At 42.6% G+C, this 24,875-nt stretch overlaps 1 protein-coding gene across 2 annotated transcripts; it reads right to left on the reverse strand.

Annotated features, from left to right (window-relative positions):
* Positions 1 to 2,098: 2,098 nt before the first annotated feature.
* LOC113023541 (NACHT, LRR and PYD domains-containing protein 12-like) lies at positions 2,099 to 24,856 on the reverse strand. Of its 2 annotated transcripts, XM_026169621.1 has the most exons (16): positions 24,471 to 24,856; positions 23,978 to 24,098; positions 14,990 to 16,893; positions 12,380 to 12,556; positions 11,981 to 12,229; positions 11,727 to 11,897; positions 10,291 to 10,468; positions 7,882 to 7,943; positions 7,636 to 7,685; positions 7,001 to 7,566; positions 6,857 to 6,912; positions 5,998 to 6,212; positions 5,620 to 5,879; positions 5,381 to 5,497; positions 5,160 to 5,301; positions 2,099 to 3,103 (listed from the first exon to the last, which is right to left on the reverse strand). In XM_026169621.1, the coding sequence occupies exons 3-16, from the start codon at positions 16,810 to 16,812 to the stop codon at positions 2,784 to 2,786; spliced, it is 4,386 nt and encodes a 1,461-aa protein (XP_026025406.1). In that variant the 5' UTR covers positions 16,813 to 16,893; positions 23,978 to 24,098; positions 24,471 to 24,856; the 3' UTR covers positions 2,099 to 2,783. The 2 variants fall into 2 exon arrangements, with proteins under 2 accessions (XP_026025406.1, XP_026025407.1); XM_026169622.1 differs by lacking the exon at positions 7,882 to 7,943 and having other exon boundaries at positions 10,295 to 10,468; positions 24,471 to 24,855.
* Positions 24,857 to 24,875: the final 19 nt, after the last annotated feature.

A 24,875-nucleotide genomic window follows, 5' to 3' on the forward strand; every position in this document is an offset into this window, starting at 1 on the left:
TAAGAACGCCCATTTAGGATAGCCGCACGTTTTGAGTGCTTCCTTTACATGTGTGTGTTCCTTCTTTTTCCCTTCAGGCTTAGAGGGAACACGTTCTGCCCGGTGGTGTAGGGTCCTGATTACTCCAAGTTTGTGTTCCAGAGGGTGATGGGAGTCAAAGAGGAGGTACTGGTCCGTGTGTGTGGGCTTCCGGTAAACTTCGATGTTGAGTTTGCCGTTCTCTTCAATGTGCACGGCGCAGTCCAGGAAAGGCAAACAGTTGTCCTTTGTGTCTTCCCTGGTGAACTTGATGTTTTTATCCACAGCGTTAATGTGCGCAGTGAAGGATTCCACTTCTTGTGTCTTGATTTTGACCCAGGTGTCGTCCACATATCTGTACCAGTGGCTGGGTACTCTTACTTTGAAAGAGACAAGAGCCTTTCTCTCCACTTCCTCCATGTAAAGGTTGCTACAATAGGTGACACGGAGGAGCCCATGGCACAGCCATGTTTTTGTCTGTAAAAGCCTTCGTTGTATTTGAAGTATGTAGTGGTGAGGCAGAGGTCTAACAGTGTGCAGATCTGATCGGGTGTGAAGTTGGTCCTGTCCTCCAAGGAGCTGTCTTCTTGTAGTCGTTTTCTGACAGTCTCCACGGCCTCCGTGGTGGGTATGCAGGTGAAGAGAGAGACTACACCAAACTGGTCTTCAAGTAACTTAAAGAAGTCCAGACGCCTTTCTTTGCAAGCTCCTTTGACCACACCTGAGAGGTTAAAGGTCAACCTCCAGCCTTTTATGTTTGAAATGATGAAGAGTACTATACCAGAGTTTATCTACATGTGCTTTTGCTAAAAATAAATCCTCTTTATTATTAATCAAAGAAGAGTTTCTGTTGTACTGTTGCTAAGCTGCTTTAATAAAATATCCTGTGACGTCTAAGTTGGGGATTTTCCCTTTTTAACGCTTTGTGAAACAAAAAAGGTAAAAACCTGAGTATGAATCTACATGAGTATAAACGGCTCTTACAGGTTACTCCGGCCTTCTGAGGGTAACAGATCGCCAGGGCCTAATTTTCCAGGCCACCAATTCCAGTAGTTTTCAAAGAGCAGTGATGTAGAGGGAAGCTGCTGTTAGTGGGTGTGGCTGATGGATGCTGAGCCTGCAAAGGTACGAGTGATGTGAGGTGTTCATCATCATCAGTGCTTCAAATTAAAAGCATTTCCTGTCACCTGGATCCACATCTGGACCGTAGAAAAAACCACTGAAGCCACGTTTGACCAGAATATGAATAAACATCCCACAAACTAGTGGATCAGAAGGTTTTCATTAGCTAATCTTCTAGTGATTTGAGCTACATTATGTTTTGAAGCTGATGAGAGAACAAATAAAAATAAAAGTCATATTAACACCAAAAACATGGGCAGGAGGAAGGATGGCTGAGCCAGATGTTCAGGCTGTCCTGAGTGAGCGCACAGCTGCAGTGGAAAGCAACTGACTTCAGACCAGCTGACCTGACTGCTGAGCTCCACCTGAGCTGCTCATGGTTTGGAAACCAGTTCAAATTTAAAGGAGACGAAAAAGCAAACATTCAGATTTAACTGCATGTTCTTCCTCAGTAACTGTAATCAGTTACATGTAACTGATTAGCGTTACATATCATGTTTTAAGTGTTTGTTCATTAGAACGATGGTTTCAGAGCAACGACTCCTCTGTCTCCTACCTGCTGCCTTGACTCCTCTCTCCTCCTGTCTCTTCCTCGCCTCCTCTGTTTGCATCTTAAGAGGGAGGGTCTAAGATGAGGGGAGAGGAGGTGAGGGAAGGAAACTCACCTGTCCTGAAGCTTAGCAATAAGTAAAAAACAAGCCTTTAAAAAACAGACACAAGCTGCAGCGGGTGATAAACATGTGGCTTCTTCTGCTTCATAAAGCTGAAGTTTTTGCCATGACATCGAGAACAGAACATCCCGGCGTCGAACATCAATTCAATTCAATTTTATTTATATAGCGCCAAATCACAACATAAGTCGCCTCAAGGCGCTTCATAGATACAGAGAAAAACCCAACAGTTATATGACCCCCTATGAGCAAGCATCAACGTGCAGGAAATAAACGCTTAAACCACAGAAAGCAAACAAACACAAAGCATTTTTATTGGAACTCGTGTGTTTAAGTGTTCATATGAAAGGTCTGGATCCTGGTATTGCGTCAGTTTACAGAGCACAGCTCACAGGTACAGAAACATTTGCATATATAGTGTTACGAGTCTTAATACTTCAATGATAAACACGATGAAAAACACACTTCCTGCATCGTCCTGTTCATTCAGACCGAAAGTCCCAAAAACTCAGCTGATGGTTTTTTCTTTTCATCCAGCTGCTGCACAAAGAACTGAACCTTTATAACACAAGTAATAACACGTTACACTCAACACTGCAGGCATTCGCTGCATTTTATTAACCTTTGTGTTGTATTTCCACATAAACATGGTTCACGACCACAGGCTCTGCTGGCTTCACTGATCTGAGTCCAGCTCGCATCATTCACCAGTGCAGCTGTGTCTCACTCTTTCTACTTTCTCTGTCCTCCTGTCTGACAAACACTAACATTTCTAAAATACATTTCAGACATTCTTTGCAGAAAAAACTGTAAATTTTTCTTTTATGGATATTTACTGGACGTCTCCCCTCACGTCTAAGCTCATCTGCTTTCTAAGAAGTGTGATCAGTGGAAACATAATCGTGACTTTAAGAAGAAAGAAAGGAAATTTTAGCTCAACGAGTCTCTTTGTTCGTGTCACAGATTTGTGCTTCACAGTAAGCCGAGCTCTTTGCACAGATACGGATCGTTGGCATAAAAGACGGCGATCATTTTTGAACTTGCTTCAGCTCCTTTCTTTCGCACCATGTCGATCAGGTCTCGAGCTTTCTCGTCTCTCGGTTTGGCTCTGGCCGCTTCGCCCTCAGCATCAGTTAGCACGGTTTCGTGCTGCAGCTCGTCCAGCAGCTTGTTCAGAACCGGATTCGACACTTTATCGACGAAGTTTGTGCGAGCGAGTCGCAGCTTCTCTGCTGAGGCGCTGTTCCCCATCTGAAGAGGACTTCCACCTGGAGAGTCAGCCGAGGATGAAGCTGAAAAAATACGTTTAGAGTCAGAAACACAGTGAGCACATTTCAGTGCAACATTTCTACAAATCAGATCAGTGATTCTGAGCAGGACAGCAAACGTCCCAAAGCTGGTTTTCTTTAATGGACACAACGGTCGAGTGATTTCTGTCCTTTAAAAATACAGTTTTTACAGAGGAGACACTTTTCTTCAGGGATTGTTTACAGCAGCACATTTATCTGGTGATCTAATGAGACTTTGTAGGATTAGGATTCAACTTTATTGTCATTACACGTGTTTGAATACAGGGTAAGAAATACAGTTTGCATCTAATCAGAAGTGCAATAGGAGCAGATTACATACAGATTAGCGTTGGATAAAAGGTGGGAACAGTTATGCACAGATTATGTACAAATAGTAAGTAAATATACAGATGTTTATATTGCTATACAGACCAAATGTACAGATGTGCTACATCGATACAGATGCATGATGTGTGGTAAACAGCGTTATGAATATATCTACAGCCGAGGAAGCGTAGCTCTCTGAACAGTGGACGCACTATAACAGAGACTATGTCAGTGTCCTAAACTACAGCAGTAACCAATGTGAGCATGTGGTGAACGTTGAGAATGAATGACAGTCATGATCATGGTCACTGGGAGGGATGGGGGGAGGAGGAGTGTAGGAGTTAGGTGAGTGTGGATGGAAATGTTCAGCGGGGGGGTGAGTTCAGTTCGGTGACAGCTGTGGGGAGGAGCTGTTCCTAAACCTGCTGGTTTTAGTCTGAAGGCTCCTGTAGCGCCTTCTGGAGGGGAGGAGCTGGAAGAGTTTATTGGCAGGAGGAGAGGAGTCCCTGAGAATTGATGCGTAGACATGTCTTCTTGTGGACATCCTCAACGGCAGGAAGTGGAGTCCCTGTGATGCGTTGGGCGGTTTTCACTGCAGTGCCTAGCGTTCGGTAACAGTTCCCAGACTGGGACACAGTTGGTCAGGATGCTCTCCATCGCACACCAGTAAAAGTTACCCAGTATGTCATAAGACAGGTGGTTCTTCGTCAGTGTCCTCAAGAAAAAGAGGCACTGATGGGCCTTCTTGACCAGGCTGGAGGTGTCAGTTGACCAGGTCAGATTCTCAGAGATGTGGGTCCCCAAGAACTTGAAGCCGGAGACTCGTTCAACAGCTGTGCCATTTATGTAGATGGGGACATGGGTGTCTGTCCTCTCCCACCTGAAGTCGTTCAGGCATGCTGGTGATGAGCGTTTCAGCACTGGCACGATGAAGGTGGTCTTGAAGCACGCTGGTACTACTGCCTGGGCAAGCAACGTGCTAGAGATGTCATCAGAGGGCAGGGTTCTGGCAGACTTTTCCTTGTCGTCCTTGTCAAAATGAGCGTAGAAGCTCATTGAAGGAGGAAACATTCATGGTGTGAATGCCCAGCCACAGGCATCGTGGGTCCTAGTTGACAAAGTGTTCCTCCAGCTTGTAGCTGTGCTCGGCCTTCTTGGTGCCCCTCTTCAGGTCTGCCCTGGACGTACTGCAGGCCTGAGCGTCACCTGATCTGAAGGCATTGTTACGTGCCTTTAGTAGAAGCAGGATTTCCTTTGGCTGCACCTGAATGTTGTGTGTATGTACCAGGCTGTTTCCTTCCTGTGGGATAATCCTGGCTTTGTGTGACACACTGGTTTATAGTATTAATGAGATGGGGTGTTTCACCTCCAAGTAATCTTTTTTAAAAAAATCCCAGGAAGTTGATTCTGTTCATCTGGACGAAGACTTTTTTCGTCATCATCAAAGTCATTTGTTCAGCCTCGAGGCTTTTATTGCATTTAGCTGTGCAGCACTTTGGTTAATGTGTGCTGCTGTTAGATGTGCTTTGAACTAAACTGACTGTGGATGAAATTCAGAGCGCAGACTGAATCAGGCAGACGCACAGCGGTGTAAACTTAATAAACTTATTATTATTTTACATTTATTTAACAGTGAAACGAGGACGGAGATTTGAGAGAATTAAGTTCGTTTCTCTTTTATGTGCAGGTTGGATCTCTGTCAGGTTTCAGTTTGTGCTGAGTTAAGGCTCACCGGGCAGACGAAGGTCGTGCTCCCACACTCGTGTCTCCTCGGGATCTTGCACCATCAGCATCACTTCCTCTGCGTTCGTTGTCAGGATGATCTCAAAGGTCGGGTGGTAATTTGGTCCGTAATTTTCAAAAAACTCTGCACGCTGAAGCGAAATGGAAACGCACAATTTAAAACAGCTTTGTGGACAAAGTGTCTGCTGACACTCAGCGACTGATACTCACTGCAGGCTGTATTTTAAAGTGGTGCGGGGCGCTGCTCAGACTGTACTTTTGACCTTTGTGGAAATAACAGAAGGACGGCGCTTCGATGTACTCTGAAGCAGCGTGCTGCACTTTCACCTTCAGAGACATCACAACATTTTCTTAGTGCATGAGTAGTTTCAGAGCTTCAAAGCAAACAGATACAATCAGAGGATTTATTCATGCAGAAGCCATTTAATGATTTCATGATAAAGTCATACGTCGTGCAGAGGGACGTTTCCTGGGAGCAGCATCACACTGAGGATGGGGCGTGGCCTGTTTCTCAGGAAGAGCAGTACTTGGCCACGAATGGGTTTCGTCATGTAATTGAAAAAGCGCTCAACGAGATCCCAGACGAGGCCAAAGGCGGAGAGGTGAGGGACGTCCACGACCACGTGAGTCTCAGTGATCTCCAGAGGCTGTATGATGCTCATGCCATCATCCGTGATGTGGACCACAGAGATGCTGTCAGAGACCAGTGCTGGGAAAACACACAGCTTCGTTCACTGCAACAGCCTCCAGAAACTTTCCATGGAAAGCAAATCAGAGCATTTTCTGCAGGTTTAATTCTCCTTCAGGTGTTTCAGTGGCGTCCTTACCCGGCTCAGGCTCACAGTGTGGGAGGTGCAGCTGACGTATAGAGTCCTGAGGACACTCGATGCCGAACAGCGGGCCTCCGGCCACTTTGTGCGCTGGTTGGAGGACCAGAGGATCCCAGATCAGAGTCTTGTAGGTGACCTCACTCTCACGAGTCACATCAAAGACCAGACCAGTCAAAGAACACTGGAACAACCCTGGACCGGGAAACAGGAACCTGAACGACATAGAACGGTTCAACATGGAGCTCATTTATGTAGCTGTTAAATTCAGTCTAATTTAATTTATATGGTGCAAGACTGTCATCACAATAGAATTCATACTGCAAAGTAAAACCCAAGGCTTTATGTTATTATACTAGTGAGAGAATCCTAAAAGAGGAAGAAGCATCTATGGCCTTCTTCAACGTTTCCATCAGATGACAGTTAGATGATCACATCCGTCTCTTTTAATTAAAACTTTACTTACTCGTGTGTAGGAGTTGATGGTCAGCCACTGCCTCTATTGACCATGACTTTGGTATTTTAACCAGTTAAGGTATAACTAACCAAGGCCATGTTAAAGTTAACAAATGTGTGTGTTGGGAAGTTGCAAAAATATAACACATAAAACAAAGACTCAAACTGACATTCGACCTTGTAAACAGCAGTATATTAATTGGCTCCCAATACTCCATCAATTGGTGACCACCATCTACTGTCAGACACAATCTGACATTCAGACTCAACCAATCAAACATTTGTTAAAAGCATTTTTAATTTTCCCCACATTCTTCTTTGCATATGTAAAGCACTCTGAGCACGTCTGTGTTTGCAGAGGACATAATCTCACAGTGGGCACATCGAGGCTTGCGTGTCGTACCTGTATGAAACGCCTGCTCTTTCTTTTCTCATCTCAGGTGTGAAGCTTGATCGAGCCTAAAAGTCCAGAGAGGGCAAATTAAATATTTTTTGTAGTTACACAAACTTGTGATGTTGGTGCTACTGAAGAACCAGAAATACTCACAGTTTCCATTTGCAGCTTCACCACCCTGCACAGGGTCAAAGTTCCACTATGAACACTGAATGCTGGGTAGAGAGGCTCGGTGAACGTGGTGTGGAAGGTATGAATGAGAGTTTTTTTGTCACCAGAAAGTGAATAAAAGGACAGAGTGCCAGCTGGCCAGTCCAGAAACAGTCCCAGTCTCCTGCGTCTGGCCAGGAATGCTTGGACGTCGATGTGTGGGACCGGTATAAAAGTTTCCCTCAACCCGTGTCGGAAGGAGTAACCGTTTGAACAGGTGATGGTGAAACACCAGCTCTTGTCAGTACGGTCAATTTCTGTGTCCCAGCGTCCCTTCCTCGGCAGGCTCTTATATGCAACACCAATATTCACAAACGCTTCCCAGTCCACCTCCCAGTAGCAGCGCCCAGTCAGAGCCTCTCGACACAGCACCTGATTCACTTGGTCAAATCTCTCTGGATGATCAGGATACGACTGCTTTTCCTCAGTGCTGCTTACTTTCCTGTCACATTCAGACAGGACGAGGTTTTCATTCACAGTGTTGGGGTCGAATGTGAGATCACAGGCATCTGTGAAAGAGATGCAGTGAGTTAAGCTTCAGCTCAGTCGATGTTACAGAGAAACTCAGTGACACTTACACTTGTTCAGAAGCTGTGGGTCGACCCAGTGCTCTTCATTGTGGTCCACACTGAGGCAGAAGAGGTCAGGCTGTTATTATTAGTAAATAAACATGAAATAATCTAATATGATAAACATGTTTTGTCAAGGCACCGTGACAGGAAATTATTGCCTTGAGTTGATAAAATTAGTTCACAGATGGAGAGAAAACAACCTTATCAGAGATGATGCGTAAAAAAAATGGTCAAAGGACAAGTAACGAGCACCTGATATGAAACAACAAAGGTGAAGCAGCACTCAGAGACATGCTCCACCCTGTGGCTTTGGTCTGTGTGGAGAAAGATTCACTTCAATTCAAATGTATTTATATAGTGTCAAATCAAAATGTACTCATCGCTCAAAACAGTGAATCTGGCTTTAGTTAATTTTGCAACATTAACTGATAAAGTAATTTACCAATGATGTGCTGAGTTAACCAGAGACTTAGCCCCATCAGTTTAAATTAACTAGCTGACCTTGATAGCTGTAGAAAGTAGTTTGGGACCTTAAATAGGCTGCAGTTATGTGAGTGAAGTTGCCCCCCCCCTTCAAATCCAACAAAAGTGGTGTCAAACGTTTGTGATATATTAATAAGAAAACAGGGATGTTATGTTGTCAGAGGGGTAGTTTTAAATATGGGTCCCGAGTTATTTAAGTGACAGGAGGCAGTTTGTGAAATTAAATGGTTGTTGCTCCTTATTCATGGAGGCTGCATGTGGTGTACCACAAAATGACAAGATTGTGAATGATTAAATTATTCCAAGAGCTCAACTTGCTTCATCTAAACATGTTTCAATCGTGCTTCATCAACACGAAATGCAAAAGTTTATTGAATATGAATAAGTTGTGTTGATTTACATTTCTGCCAAAACAATTGTGTGCAAGCAAAGTCCACTATTGAATTAAGTAAATCCAACATGCTCCTTTTCACTGGATGCCCACTGTGACGGCCAGTGGCAATGGTAAGATGTTCAGATCTCCAAAGGTTGATTCTGTTCATCTGGACGTTTCAGTGGGAGAAACGTTTCGTCATCATCAGGTGACTTCTTCAGTCTCAGCTGACTGCAGGTTTCAATCGCATAAACAGTACATTTGCATAATGAAACCAGCCCACTGAAGGAACAATGGGCTGGGAGCTCAGTTCCTTCATCATAATTATGCAAATTCTCATACACATACGGGATCACTACAGGTTTTCTCTTAGGCAGCGGTGTTGTTGATCAATGGTCATGCCTAAGACCAATCCAAAGTCCTGATCCATGTCCAACAGCATTTGAAATAGATTCATCAGGAAAGCTACTCTGCACAGGGACTCCTTCAGAGAACTTGTCTGGAGTAACACAGACCTTGGGAAATGCTCTACAGAAACTCTGGAGTACAGTTTTCCCAATCCAAAACAGTTTTCACTTAGTGAATTCCCATTCATTATGCTAGTCCAAAGAGAGAAATTCATGCTGAAAGCAGTCATTGCATTTCAGGAGGGCCCAACACCAGAAACACTTGGGCATTATATGGCATTCTGTAAAAGGACCCCGTGCATATGATGACCTGAGAAAGGATGTAACCATAGCGTCTGAAAACCAGCGCATGTCCTCACACTGTGCTCTGCACAAAGGAATGATGGCAACAATTCATGAAAGAAAGTCCTTTTTTATTTTGTGAATTAGATGATGGAAATGGCTATTATTGAATTAGACTTGAGATGCTCAGACAGTTCCAAGTATTTACCTTTTCTAACAGGAAACACGCCCACATTCTTCTGATAGTTTGTATTTTGTTACCAGCAAACAAAGTTTTTTCTCCGACAGCATGCACAGTTTGTTCTAACTGCTATATTATAACCTAGTTTAAAAATATCTAATACTATTTTATGTTTCACAAATTTTTCACAGTACAGAAAAGGGCAGGGTGACCTCGGATGACCTCTAGAAACATTTATTCATATCTTTAAAATGTTTGCAGCACAAACGTTTGACATCAACTTTGTTTGATTTTGGTAATGTGGGGGGACTGGTTGACCTCTTGACTTTTACATTTTCATTAATATCTTTAAACAAAGGTTTGATACCACTTTTGTTGGATTTTAAGAAGGTCGACATTTGAGTGGTGTTAGAGCAACATCGTAGGCATTTTTGACAAAAAGTCATCTTGACTCTGTAGAAGTGGGTCCTGTTAAAGGCAATGGCATCATTACAGACAACCAAGAAAGCCGAGAGTGTCTTTACATTTACACTACAAAACCAATTCAGACACTGCCAATTTAATTCCATTCAGTTTTATTAACGCAACGCCAAATCACAACGCTTTATATTGTAAGCTAGGCCCAATTTAAATTTACAAGCCAAAAGGCTAAAATGACCAAAGAAAAAGTGGAAAACAGTTAAACATGAGAGGTTTTTGGACAAAGTTTGTGTTCTCTATTCTTTAAGCACCGGTTTGAGCACCGTTTAAGCACCTGCACCGTTTCAAAAGTACCGGTTACAACAATTTAATACATAGAGTTGCTATTTAGTTCATGTTGAGAAGGTTTAAGCAGTTCTAGCTCTGTAGTTCATTATTTTGTTTTTGATGGTCAAGATTAAAATCCTGTGTAGAAAAGGTATAAAATCAGTTAGTGTGGAATCTACACAGTGTACCGACTTGAGCGTTTCCAGTCTACATTCTGGGTCTTCCAGTTGCTCCAACAGCAGTTTCACTCCTGACACACCAGGATGGTTGTAGCTCAGGTCCAGCTCTCTCAGGTGGGAGGGGTTGGACTTCAGAGCTGAGGCCAGAGAGACACAACCGTCCTCTGTGATCCCACAACATGACAGCCTGGAGAGAAAGCATTACTGAAGCTAAAGCAACTTTTAACTTGGTTTGCACATGCAAAATACAGTAATGATAAAAATAAAGTACACCCTCTTTCATATCTATGGTTTAAACATCGATATATAATAAAAAAAATTATCTGATTCTTACAATTTGGTAAAAATGCAACTTATCATACAGAGCTATTATTTAACAGTAACAACACCAAAATACAGACGAACTGTGTGAAAAGCACAGCCTTACTGCTTTAAGGAATTAAGAGGGTCAGCCAGGTGCTGCTAATCAACTTAATTAACTGATCATCACTAAGTGTAAACATCTCTATAAGAGCAGAGGTTTGGTCAGTTTGCTGGTCTGGAACATCCAGGTGTGTGTTCATGCAATGCCAAGAAGGAAAGACATCAGCAATGATCTTAGAGAAGAATTTTTTGCTGCTCATCAGTCTGGGAAGTGTTAAAGGGAAAATTAAGAAAGTGAAAAAGATTATTCAAAACTGGAAAACATTCAGGATCTAAATGCGAACTAAATGCTGATTTAATTGGTGGTTTTAATGCTGTGGCATGACCTTCAGAGAGCAATGCATGAACAAGTTGCAGCAAACCCCAATGACCTGGAGCAATATTGTAACAAAGTAGTGGGTGACAATCTCCTCACAGTGATGTGAGAGGCTGATAAAAGCCACAGAAAAATACTTGAAGTTATTAATGCTGAAAGAGGCTCTCCAAGCTATTGAATCAAAGAGTTTACTCTGCGTTTCACCTACTGTTTCTGCATTTTGGCTCAGTGCTCATTAAATAAAAAATGACACAGTGTAACCTGTTATGTGTTGTTCATCTGAGCTTCTATTTACAGGACATAAAACCTGGTAGGAACCTGATGATTTTTATTTTATTTTTTTTAATTTATTTTTCATATAAAACTTTTGCGAGATCTCGCAAAACAAAACTCGGGATCTCGCAAAAGTTTTAGCCGCATTCTTCGGACGCCGGCTCGAAGCCGACCGGGAGGTCGAGGCACAATGTGCCGGGAAAGCGGTGTTCCTCGCGGCTGTAGTAGGTCTCGACCTCCCGTTAGCTCGAAGCTAACGGGAGGTCGAAGGCTGAAGAATGTCGCAAAAGTTTTGCGAGATCTCGCAAAAGTCCGTCTTAATTTTTTTTTCTCCCATGTCCCCTGCGGGGCTCCGTAGAATTGAAACAGGGTATGCTTTCTTTTAACTGTGACTATGTGAACTACATTATGAGACCAGAGGGTGTATCAGTACCTCAGTGTTTCCAGCCTACATCTTGAACTCCCAAGTCCAGCAGAGAGCAGTTGCACACCTGAATCCTGTAAGTCATTGCAACTGAGGTCAAGCTGCCTCATCTGGGAGTCGGAGCTGAGAACTGAAGCAAACACCTGACAGCACTTATTTTTCAGGTAACAACCAGGCATGCTGCAGAGAGAACAAAATCATCTGAACATCATATATGCAAGAGAGCAAAATGTGCAGATGGTCCCATCACTAATTGCCTTTACCTGAACTGCTCCAGTTTGCAGACTGGACCGATCAAAGCAGAAGGAATCATAGTCAACAGAGTTAATTCATCAGTGAAATCTTCATAGTTTTCATTCATCTTCAACCCTCTTGTATCATATCCACTGTAATCCTTTGGTTGACGGTACAGGCAGTTAGTCAAGTCCAGGACCTTCAGAGGTGATTGTTTAGATTGAAGGATTGAGGTCAGAATGTGACAATTCCTAAAGTCTAGCGAAAACCCAGATAACCTGTGCAAAACATATATTAGTTATAAACCTTAAATGCTAATATATGCCAGTAATTCAGTAGCTGGAAAAACTATAGCTAGGACAGTTAAATTTATTTAAATTATTTAACTAAAAGAAGTATAACTTGCAGAAACAGTTTTTTAAACTAACCTCAGTGTCTCCAGCTTACAGTCCGGACTTTCCACTACAGCCAAAAGATCATAAGGAATATCATCACTGAAGTTAGAAAAGCACACCAGATGTAACTCTTTTAAGAAAGAGTCTGCTGACTCAAGAATGGAGAGTACCACACTTAATCGATCACTGCTTATATGCTCACTCTTGAGTCTGTAGAATCAGAAGAAAAGTGGAAACAGCACATCATAGTGAGTTTTGGTATTTTTGTGGGTAATGAGAAACTAAACAGCAGAGGACACTGCGGTTGTTATAATAATGGTATGTTAGTTCATAACATGTATGTAGCAACCAGTACCACTGTTTTAGTTTAAAGGACGCAAGTATCTCATCAGGACTTATTTATATGGTCCCATAGTTGACAGTGCATGTCAGAGCACACACTAAACCATGAAGCTCAAGAAATTGTCTGCAGACTTCTGAGACAGGAGTTTATCAAGCCCAAGATTTAGGGAAGGGTAAAGAAAAATGTCTGCACCATTGAATGACCCCATAAGCACGTGACATCTGCTTATGGGGACATCTGTGAATGGAAAACATCTGAAACCACTAGGTTGGCTGCCCAGCCAATCTGAGCGATTGGAGTAGAAGGGTCTTAATCAGGGAGGTGACCAAGAACCCGATGGTCACTCTAACAGAGCTCCGGCATTGCTCTATGGAGAGAGAAGAAACTACCAGAAGGACAACCATTTCTGCAGTACACCACCAAGGCGTTTACAGTAGAGACCGAAGGAAAACCCATGGTGACCACTGTAAAGTCTCTTTATGCTGGCTTTAATCTTTGCTTTGTGCTTTCTTCACACTTGAACCCGATTGAACATTTCTCAAAAGATCTGAAAATGGCTATGGAGCGATGTTCCCTGATGGAGCTTAAAATGTTCTGCAAAGAAGAATTGGAGAAACTGCCCCAAAATAGGTTTGCCAAGCCTGTAGCACCATACTCAAGAAGTTGCCAAAAGCTGTGAATACTTATGTACATCTTATACTTTTAATTTGGATTTTTAATAAACTTGCAGAACCTCAAGCAATCTTTGCTCACTTTTATGCCATTATGGGATATTATGTGTACCATTTTGAGATGTAAAATAAATTTAGACCCTTTTGGAATAAGGCTGTAATGTGATAAAAATCCATCCATCCACCCATCTTCTTCTGCTTGTCCAGGGCCGGGGTGTGGGTGCAGCAGCCTAAACACAAAACCGAGACCACCCTCTAACCAACCACCTCCTCCAGCTTATACGGGGAACTCTCCTGTACTCTCCTTTCCAGCACCCTGGCATAGACTTTCTTGGGGAGGCTGAGGAGTGTGATCCACCTATAGTTGGAACACACCCTCTGGTCCCCTTTCTTAAAGATCGGAACCAGCACTCTGGTCTGCCACACCAGAGGTACCACCCCTGATTTCCACGCAACATTGTAGATGCATGTCAACAAAGACAGTTTACCAACCTCCAGAGGCTTCAGGAACTGAGGGTGAACCTCATCAACTCAAGGGGCCCTGCCACTGAGTTTGACAGAATCTCTTCGGTACACCACACTCTAGAGCGTCCTGATGCCACATGCACTTATGGACACTCTTATGTTCGAACGTGGTTTTCGTTATGGCCAAACTGTGGTTTGCACAGAAGTCCAATAACAAAGCTTACTCAGGTTCAGATCTGGGAGGCTGTTCTTCCCAATCAAGCCCCTCCAGGTCTCGCTGTCATTGCCTACGTGAGCATTGAAGTCTCCAAGTAAGACAACAGAGTCCCCAGGTGGAGTACCCCACTCAGGGGACTCCAAGAAGGCTGGGTACTCTGAATCGCCACTCGGCGCATAAGCGCAGACGACGGTCAGGACCCATTCACTGACCTGGAGGTGCAGGGAACAAGCCCTCTCGTCCACTGGGAGAAACCCCAACATACACGCAGCAAGCCAAGGGGATACCAAGATACCCACCCCAGCTCACCACCTCTCACCAGGGCAAACTCCAGACTGAGACAGAGTCCAGCCTCACTCCAGGAGACTGGCTCCAGGATTGAAAATCTGGAACAAATTAGGTGCAGTGAATAATTTCGATATGCACTGTATATGTCATTTCCACTATATTAAAATGGCAGACTTTAAATGAGATTATGTTTTTATTCCTTACCTTTACAAGTATTCACCATCTATCCTCCATCTAAGGGGCGATCATGGCGCAAGAGTTGGCAGTTTGCCTTGTAATCAGAAGGTTGCCGGTTCGAGCCCCGGCTCCGACAGTCTCGGTCGTTGTGTCCTTGGGCAAGACACTTCACCCGTTGCCTACTGGTGGTGGTCAGAGGGCCCGGTGGCGTGAGTGATCGGCAGCCTCGCCTCTGTCAGTGCGCCCCAGGGTGGCTGTGGCTACAATGTAGCTGCCATCACCAGTGTGTGAATGTGTGTGTGAATGTGTGCATGACTGGATATGTAAAGCGCTTTGGGGTCCTTAGGGACTAATAAAGCGCTATATAAATACAGGCCATTTACTATTTACCATCCATATCCTAAGCAATGTTAGTAAAGCCTCAAAAACAGCCTCAGCAAATTACTTAATTGAAACTCTTGTTTCAATCTCAAACTACTTACACAGCCTTCTTGCAGTTCTTCATTTGCTGGATAAGTTTCTCAGTCCCAATAAATGGTGTATAAGACTTTGTCAGATCAAGTTCCTCGAGCACTTCCCCTGATATCTGCATCATGGTCGACAGTACTGCACAGTCGATGGTCGAGAGTCTCGCTCCTGAATCCAGATACATTCTGATGTCATCCTGAAATCTCTCTTCCTTCAGCTCAAACTTGCAGAGGAAAAGGTTCATGTACTTCTCTCGTGGGATGTCTTTGACATGGAAATTCTTCAGGTATCCCTTCATCTCTTCGGTGGTGTCCGAGCTGCTCGTTACCTGTGGCAGTAAACCCTGCAGCACTGTTTGATTGGACTCCAGAGAAAATCCAAGGAAGAAACACAGAAACAGATCTAACTGACCTTTCTCACTTTGCAAGGCTTTATCCACAACCTTTTTCTGCAAATCCAGAAAGCTCAGATCTGTCGGGTCGACACCCAGGAAAGACTTCAAAGTACTGAAGTTGTCCGTCAAGATGCAGTGGTGCATGTAGAGAGCTGCAAGAAACTCCTGAAAGCTTAAATGCACAAAGCTGAACATCTTCTTCTTGTACAGGCCTCGTTCTTCCTTAAGAATCTCTGAGCAAAATCCACAAAACACTGATGCTTCATCAACATCGATGCCACTTTCTGTGAGGTCCTCTTCATAGAATATGATGTTTCCTTTCTGCAGCTGTTCAAATGCCAACTTGGACAGGTTTAAAAGCATGGCAGAGTTCTGGGCTTGAGACTTCTTCTGTTTGGACCTCTTCTTGGAGCTTTTCCCTGCATATTTCTGTCTCGTTCTTTGTGTTTGAATTAGTAAGTAATAAATGTACAGCTCTGTCATCGTTGTGATGCCGCGGCTCCTCTCATCACTCCATCCTTTCCTAAACACCTCAGCGATGATCCAGCAAAACACTGGGATATGGCCCATGAAATAGAAGCTGATCATTCCTCTAAGACGAGACAGGATTTCTTCTGCCTGATTAGCAGTGCTGAATCTCTTCCTAAAGTATGACTCTTTTTGTTGCTCAGTGAAACCTTGGACTTCTGTCATCTGGTCAATGTATTTAGAAGGTATCTGACTGGCAGCTGCAGGTCTGGATGTTACCCAGAGCAGAGCGCGAGGCAGCAGGTTGCCTTGGATGAGGTTGGTCAGCAGCACATCGACTGTTGATCTTTGATCTATTTCACTTATTCTCACAGCTCCATCGAAGTCCAGTGGAAATCTGCTTTCATCCAAACCATCAAAGATGAACAGCACTTGCTTGTGAACAAGCAGCTGTGTAGCTTCTAGGGGTTTTATTTCAGGGTAGAAGTGAAGGAGAAGCTGCAGCAGACTGTAGTCGGCATCTCTGAGCATGTTCATCTCTCTAAGGGGGAGCACAAAGATGAAATCAATGTGCTGGTTATATTTTCCTTCTGCCCAGCTTAGAGCAAAGTTTTGGACAGCAAATGTCTTTCCAATGCCAGCGATGCCTTTCGTCATCACTCTTTGGACTGTCTTTTCTTTTGCTGGTTGTTGCTGAACATGAATTCTTCCCGGTTTAAAGATATTTAAGAAATCGATCTGTTGATAAAAGAACTGTGAAATTGATGACTGCTGATGTGGGACATTAAAGTGATCTAGAATCTCATGTGATATGGAATCAGAATCCTGAGCCTGCTGAGTGACGTAGAGTTTTGTGTAGACGCTGTTAAATCGAGACCGATTATCCGATGTGCCCTCATTTATCCAGGTAAACTTTTCCTGGAGATGCTCTTTAAGCTTTTGTTTAACACTCTCCACGACTTTATCCTGCTCCATGTTTGCAGCTCTGTTTTCTCCACACTTCTTTCTGCTCCTGTCACTTTATTGGTGGGATCCTCCTGAAGGGAATATGAAAACCTGAAAGCAAGAAAAAAAAAAAAGTCCTTTTTCCTGTAGTATTATAATGGAGTAATAATAATAATAATACATTTTAGTTATAAGCGTCTTTCAGACCCTCAAGGTCACCTTACAGTAACACGTAAACATGCCATAAAAAACATAAGAAAAATGTATATATAGAAAACATGGTAGATAAAATTTAGACATAAACAGTCATAAAAGTAAATAAAAAAACTGAGCAAGGTAAAAATGGCCTAAGACAGATCAGGTGTATGCAATTCTAAACAGATGAGTTTTGAGACATGATTTAAAAGTGGTGAGACAGTGTGTTGTCCGTAGAGCAAGTGGAAGTGCATCCAAAGTCTCGGGGCAGAACAACTAAAGGCTCTGAGTCCATTATATGTTCAGTGGATCTAGTTCTGGAAATACTACGAGCAGCTGTATTTTGAACTAATTGCAATTTATGGAGGGATTTATGAGGTAAACCATAGAGAAGAGAATTAAAGTAATCCAGACGAGATGTGACAAGAGCATTGACAAGTATGGCGGTACTGTGTGGAGTGAGTGAGGGACGAAGACGGTTAATATTGCGGAGATGAAAGTAGGAAGACCGAGTGATATTATTTATATGTGCTGTGAAGGACAGAGTGCTATCGAGGATGACACCAAGACTTAACCCGAGGGGAGGGTGTGACAACAGAGTTATCAATGGATAACAAAAGACTGGTTGGAACTGTAGTCAGTTTTGATCTGGTGCCTATTAAAATGAATTCTGTTTTATTGCCATTAAGTTTAAGAAAGTTGTGAGTAAACCAGACCTTGATTTCACTTAAACAGTCAGAAATGGATGTGGGTGGGAGAGTAGCTGTGGGTTTGGAGGATATGTAGAGCTGGGTGTCATCTGCGTAGCAGTGAAACTGGATGTTATGCTTCCTAAAAATATTACCTAGGGGTAGGAGATAGATGATAAAAAGTAAAGGACCCAGGACAGAGCCTTGGGGTACACCGGAATTAACTGGAGTAGATACTGATCTGTGAGGGAGTAACTGAACAAACTGTGAGCAGCCAGAGAGATAAGAGGTAAACCAGGCGAGTGCTGTACCATGCCAATAGATGCTAATCTGTGAAGGAGGATGCAGTGGGAGATAGTGTCAAAAGCTGTAAGGTCAAGGAGAATGAGGATGGATATAAGTCCAGAATCAGTTGCAAGCAGAAGATCATTGGTGATTTTTACTTGGGCTGTTTCTGTACATGAACGGAAGCTGGACTGAAACTGTTCATACAAGTTATTTCCAGTGAGATGATGATGAACCTGTGCAGCCACTGTCTTTTTAAGAATTTTTGCTAGGAAAGGGAGATTTGAAATTGGCCTGAAATTATTTATATTGGAGGGATCTGAACCATTCTTTTTCAGTATGGGAGTTATTATTGCAGTTTTAAGAGAAGAAGGAACAGAACCAGATATAAGAGAGCAGTGTACGATATTAGCAATCAGTGGGGCAAGAGATGGGAGTGAGAGTTTAACAAGATTTGTCGGCAGTGGATCAAGTTTACATGATGATGACTTTAAGTTAGTAATTATGGAACATAGCTGAGTTATTGTGGGAAGTTCAAAACTGGATAGAGAGGATGACAGCTGAGAAGGACAAAAAATGCAGATAGAACAATTGACCATATCGCAGGACGAGGGCAAGTGTTGATAAAAAGATTCTCAATCTTGGTGTAAAAAAAGTCTATAATGTAGTGATATTCAGAAGGGTTTGCTTTTTTAAATATTTTTGTTTAAATTGATTTTCCATTTTTTTACATCCACATTCAACACTTCACACTTTCAGACATAATTTAAATTATTATTAATGCATAAAAATGACCACAAGTTCAAGTGTTTGTACCCTTTGACAAGACAATTGAAATTTACCTAACGTTTTTAATAAAGTTTCTCTGAACTTAAAGAAATTTCTCCAAAATGTGTTTTTGATTTAAAAACCAATATTGCAGTCCATATAAAATCTCATAGACGACTGCACAGACAAGCACGAAGAACCACACCCACACATAAATGCTAGTTTTGTCTTATACACCAGAAAGATATCACTCCGTTCTCAAATCACCTGTTTCACCCCAGCAAAAAACTGTTCCAACTTCTGCAATCAGGTAGAAGGTTCCGAACCATCCGGGCAAGAACAGAGAGGCTCAAGAGGAGCTTCTATCCTCATGTTGTGTCCGTGTGTTAATCCGTTAATCCATGTGCACAATATCGCGGCACAAGCAGGATTCACTGCACTGTTAATGTTAGCTATGTTATATTGCTGCCTCTGTTCGGTGGTGTCGAGCCAAACGGACTTTAACGTGTGTTTGAACGAGCTGACGGTTCACTCGTTAAGCTGAAAGAAAGATGCTTTAATCACAGCAGTCACACATGTGTCCACTGCACCATCTGGAACTCTTCTTGTTTACACTCGTAATAACACAAACACTAAATCCTCCTTCTCTGGTGCTGTTGTGTAGCAGTGTGTACACCTGAGACTGCCACCTGTCTGTCTGTCCTGCACTCTCTCTCTGTTTCTTTCTCTCTGATTGTGGAATAAAAGTATGAACATGTGTTTATAAGTTACACTTGTGTTTGAATCCTGCAGCTTATCACACATTTGATTTCCATGTGTGACGACTGCAAGTGTCCAGAGTGAGGACAGACTGAGGGACCCACTGCTGCACATCATCTGTGAGGCTTTGCACCCCTGATGATCCACCAGGACAAACTCAGCAGTGTGTGAGGAAGAGGAGGAGGAAGAGCCAGCAGCCAGTTGGGTGCTACCACAGGTGCAAAATGTTTCGTCAACATTGTAAGTTTTCTCCCCAACAAATGCAACAAACACACAGTGCAGCACTTCAGAGTCTGCTGGTGATCGATGTAGCGATTCTGTACTGTACAGGAGAGCACGGCACGGCCACGTTATAGCGAGGGACCACTGTAATTGTGAAGATTAGTCACAACATACCCTTCATGAATACTAACATATATTGACCCTGACCAGCAATCATTCACATATTTTTTTATATCCTGGCACTTTTTTCATAGCTTCTTGACATGCTCTGTAGGTGTGTACTGATATCGACATAACGGGGAAACATCTGGCTTTGACTCTTGTTCACCTGTAGTTTGAATGCTGGACATTTGCCTGTTTAAATCACAAGAACTGTCACTATACAGAGATGTGTCTTCTGCTGCAGTAATACAGTTCTGCTTGTGTTGAGTGACGTAAACAAACAATCGATCTACGCTCTTCAAACATCAAAACTGATCATTTGATTTTTTTATGACACAGCAGTGGTGAGTGTTCCCACCCTCTGCTCTTTGCAACTTAACGTAATCTTTCTGTTTTCGTGTTTTGGACATGGTTTTGGAGTCTACCTTCGCAGTAGCAATTGACTGCAAAATAAAGCTACCGGAAATGTACAACCCTACAGGAAGTTAGCATTTTCTCGTGCACAGGGTCTGCAGAGAGGTGTATTGACTGCAGCCTTAACCGTCCTCAAGGGCCACGCACTCACAGGCCGCTGAGGCCGGAAGTGCGAGGCTTGTAGGCTTGTGAAATGGGACAGTCTAGCCTGCCCAGGTTGCCTAGCAACCATGACACTAACAGCTGGAAACATTTCATACAGCTTTGTTTGACAGAAATGAAGGAGAACATGTTTTGTACATTTGTTTCTACATGAGCTCTGTGTGATTTGATAAGTATCTGAGGCTGAGACCACAGGACTGTAAAACATGATTGTTGGGCTTCATTTCTGTGCTGAACAGTTATTTTAAGATTAGCTAGTAAATAACAATTAGCTAATGTTGTTCATGAGACTAAAGTCAGTGTAAATATGATATGGCCAATATTATAGTTATTATATTGATCATTATTAGTTATTACAGCAGTGAACATGAACTCTGTGTCAAATACTGAGCTTCAGTAAAGATTCAACTTGCATTTATTTATATTTCCTATCACCTTAAATCTTCACTCAAAGACACTCAAGTATCTTTGACAGTGTAACTATAGATGTTTTATATATAAGAGACAAATATTTTTCTTTTAATATGTTGGCATTACTAAATGTGGCTCAATGCTTACATATATGTGTAAAAAGCAAATGTAGGAGCTGTGATAACTGTGTCTGATAGAATGAAGAGTAGACTGATATATGAAATATTCCTTTATTGGGTGAGAAAATCAGACCATGTCATAACTGCTGTAAGTCACACAGAATAGATATCAGAGCCTTAAACAGGCTGACGTCTGCTAAATGGATCAAACTGGGCAGAAAGTCTACAAACACATAACATCCTTATAGAATATGATGTAACACTATAGATCAACTTAGCTCAGAATATATAAAGCATATAAACAGTTACAGTAATATGATGCAACAAACACAGCAGTGCTACTGATCCAAAATACTCAAAGCTTCATAGAACTGAAACCAACATTTATTTTTAGCTCCATTCTGCTGCTGATACATACTTTAGGTTTCTGAATATTAAACTTGTTGCTGCCTTTCATAGTGTGTAACCTGAAGGCCCTGAGTACTCTGAGTACTTTCTCTCACACTGGAAACACTGGGATGATCACATTATTTGAACATTACTTAATAAGACTGATTCAGCACAGACAGTTATGTTAAACTTTCCTAGCAGTCCTTCACAAACAGGGAACAGTCTGTCTATTCTCTCCATCTGTCAGCTGCTGCTGGCTCTTCCTCCTCCTCTTCCTCACACACTGCTGAGTTTGTCCTGGTGGATCATCAGGGCTGCAAAGCCTCACAGATGATGTGCAGCAGTGGGTCCCTCAGTCTGTCCTCACTCTGGACACTTGCAGTTGTCACACATGGAAATCAAATGTGTGATAAGCTGCAGGATTCAAACACAAGTGTAACTTATAAACACATGTTCATACTTTTATTCCACAATCAGAGAGAAAGAAACAGAGAGAGAGTGCAAGACAGACAGACAGGTGACAGTCTCAGGTGTACACACTGCTACAAACAGGAGGATTTAGTGTTTGTGTTATTACGAGTGTAAACAAGAAGAGTTCCAGATGGTGCAGTGGACACATGTGTGACTGCTGTGATTAAAGCATCCTTCTTTCAGCTTAACGAGTGAACCGTCAGCTCGTTCAAACACACGTTAAAGTCCGTTTGGTTCGACACCACCGAACAGAGGCAGCAATGTAACACAGCTAACATTAACAGTGCAGTGAATCCTGCTTGTGCCGTGATGTTCAGGACTGCAAACCGAGCAGCATCACTGACTTTCAGCTTGTTGTGTTTGTGGATATATGACTGACTTTAATTATCCACAAAATCATCACATTCTCTGTAAGATTAAGGTCGACTATCAAACGGCGTATAAAGTAAAGGCTTTAAAACAAAGTAAACGCTGAAAGTACAAACATCACTAATGTCACATAACTTTGCCCAAGTGTGGCCAACAGTAATGTTTTAATGTTCTTCATTATTAAACATTTGCACATAAATAAGTGACATAATATTCAGTACTTACTTTTAAAAGCTTACTCTTCAGCCGCTCCGCTTCCGCCGTTTTTTTCGGCAAAATTATCCTCACCCACCGCCGCGCTATGAAGTCTGGGATATTCTGAATCCATAATCCTGATCTGTTCTGTCATGCAAATGGACTCAACCATGCAAGTGAACTTGTTAGGTCTGAAAATTATTAAATTGTTTATAAAATTATTAAATAAGCTATTTTATTATTTTATTTATGCACAATGTTAATGTGCTGATAAATGTGCTGGCGCTCCGTGTTTGAGGGTTAAAAGCTTCGTACAGTGCTACTGTCTGGATTTGAAATATTGAAGCTGACGTAGAGTGCAGAGGGTTTTGCAGAGGCTTACACATACACATGATAATGGTCTCTGGGTCAGGGAGTCTGAACAGTGTCCTGAACTAGACCTTACAATCAGCAGTAGGATAATATTAGATAATGAAGACTATGCAGGGTGTGTTCTTTGTTTGTTTGATTTCAGGAATGAGAGCAGATAAGAGATCGGACGTGAACAGATGGGAGGATTTGCAGCAGACTGCCACGTTTGGCTCTGGGAGAAGATCGCCATAATAATCTTATGTTACTGTAACATTATATAAACTGTTGCAGGCTGTTGTGTCACACTGGGGTCCGGCGCTGTAAACTTGTCATTTCAACTGCTGAAGCAAATTAAATCTTTTCAAATGACAGATATTTCTCCTGAATTCCTTCTGAAAATTTGGAACAGGACAGACTCGTGGATGCACCACAGGCTCTGTAACAGATCTGTTATAGAGGCTGTGGTGCACACTCGGGTAAATCTGGTCCAGAGTCACTTTGCTATCTGGGGAGAACCGAGAGAACCTAACAGCTGGAAAGCATGTCTGTTAGCTGTGCCACTGCAGCTGCAGCTGCTCCCAGATAAAGATGATAACACTACAACATTTGTATAGTTCTGTTTTATCCTTGTTATTGTGGCATATTAAGTGTAGGTCTACTATGCAAACTTAGACAACAAAACACGTTAAAATGCATTTGCCAACAAACACGACAGTGACTGTATCTCACTGTAGGACCACCAGTGGGAAATTACAAGCTTCCCCTCATCATAAAATACATTTTAAAACAAAGTGTGTTCCTATAAAAACTCCTGCTCCCACAAAACCTGCTGCCAAATTTAGACTATATCAGCTCCACATCCGTGAGGCGAGTTACAAACTTTAAGCCCCATTTTTGTGGAGAAAAGAGTTTGTGTCCACATCACGAGACCAGAGAAAATGAAAAATCTTTTACTTCTGCAAAATTCTACATGAGAGATCAAACCGTGACCGGCTGAGGCATTTTCACCACAAACACACTAATTGTGGAGGACTGTGTGTAATACAATACAAGTGTTATTTGTCACATACACAGTACCGGATATAACGAAATGCTTGGACAGGCTGCAGACGTAGCTGCGCCACGTAAAAGCCTGCACAGGGCAAAGTTAGACAGCAGGCGCACTTGTGACTTTATGCATCTGGCGTTGCTTCTTTTCAGCAGCAGTTACATATAGAAATATCACAAGCTTACCTTTGCTTTCACGGACTCTTCAAACTCTCAGATTCGTCATTATGAACTCCACGCTGCTCCACGTTTGGGTTGAGCTGATGCAATACAGTCCACGTCCTTGTTTTTGTAGCTCTGTATGAGCCTGTGGAAAATAAAGTTGGGGGGGAAAGTTGTGGAAACAGGAAGTGATGTTATAGTTACGTTCAAACTTGGCGATGGAAGAATTTTACTCTGCTCTGTGGTGTGTCCAGGTGCTGGTGCTACTGTTGTTGAGTCAAGAGTGAAGATAAGATAACTTATTTTAGCGACACGTGTATGCTAGAAAAAGATCCCAACCAGCAGATGTAACTATATAAAAGAACTGCTGTCAGCCTAACAGGTAAATTACAGTAAGGTAACTTTGAAGGAGACAGTTTGTGCAGGAGCTGTGTGGGTTGTAGCGTCAGGGTCAAACGACCCTGTAGACATGCCTGTGTGCACAGAAGAATAATCAGACATGAGAGAAAGATCATACCTGACCGAAAAAGCACTTCCTGTCTGAGCCAGCTCCTCACTGTGGACCACTGAGCTAACCTTTCAATCTAATGCATTATTTCTATGTGCGCAGCGATGTTCCCGTTGAAGGGAAGGAAGGCTGGATTCAGAAAAAATGATCTCCCCTGTATCCGGTTGTTCCCGTTAATGTTTAACCAGGTTGCCTCTGACAGGTGACAGTTCACCGACCCATAAAGCTGCACAGCGGGCCTCGCTGCTCAGATCCATCTGTAGGACGTGTGCAGATCCACAAAAACTGAACCAAACTACAGTGACTGACTCAATAACCTGCAGCGTCTACAACCTTCATCCCTCCAGCTCAGTAGGTCTGCCGGCAGCACAGCGCCCTCTTGTGTCTCCTGTCTGTATTACAGTATAATACTGT

The sequence above is a fragment of the Astatotilapia calliptera genome, chromosome 6, assembly GCF_900246225.1.
Source record: "Astatotilapia calliptera chromosome 6, fAstCal1.2, whole genome shotgun sequence".
Lineage (NCBI taxonomy): Eukaryota > Metazoa > Chordata > Actinopteri > Cichliformes > Cichlidae > Astatotilapia > Astatotilapia calliptera.

What these genes read in the sequence shown, in the direction of transcription:
- LOC113023541 (XM_026169621.1), bottom strand. Translation starts at nt 16,812, where the DNA reads ATGGAGCAGGATAAAGTCGTGGAGAGTGTTAAACAAAAGCTTAAAGAG. An exon ending in TGTAGGCTGGAAACACTGAG is followed by an intron (nt 10,469 to 11,726) that starts GTACTGATACAC and finishes CTTTCTCTCCAG; the next exon opens with GCTGTCATGTTGTGGGATCA. An exon ending in GCACGACCTTCGTCTGCCCG is followed by an intron (nt 3,104 to 5,159) that starts GTGAGCCTTAAC and finishes GTATTTTTTCAG; the next exon opens with CTTCATCCTCGGCTGACTCT.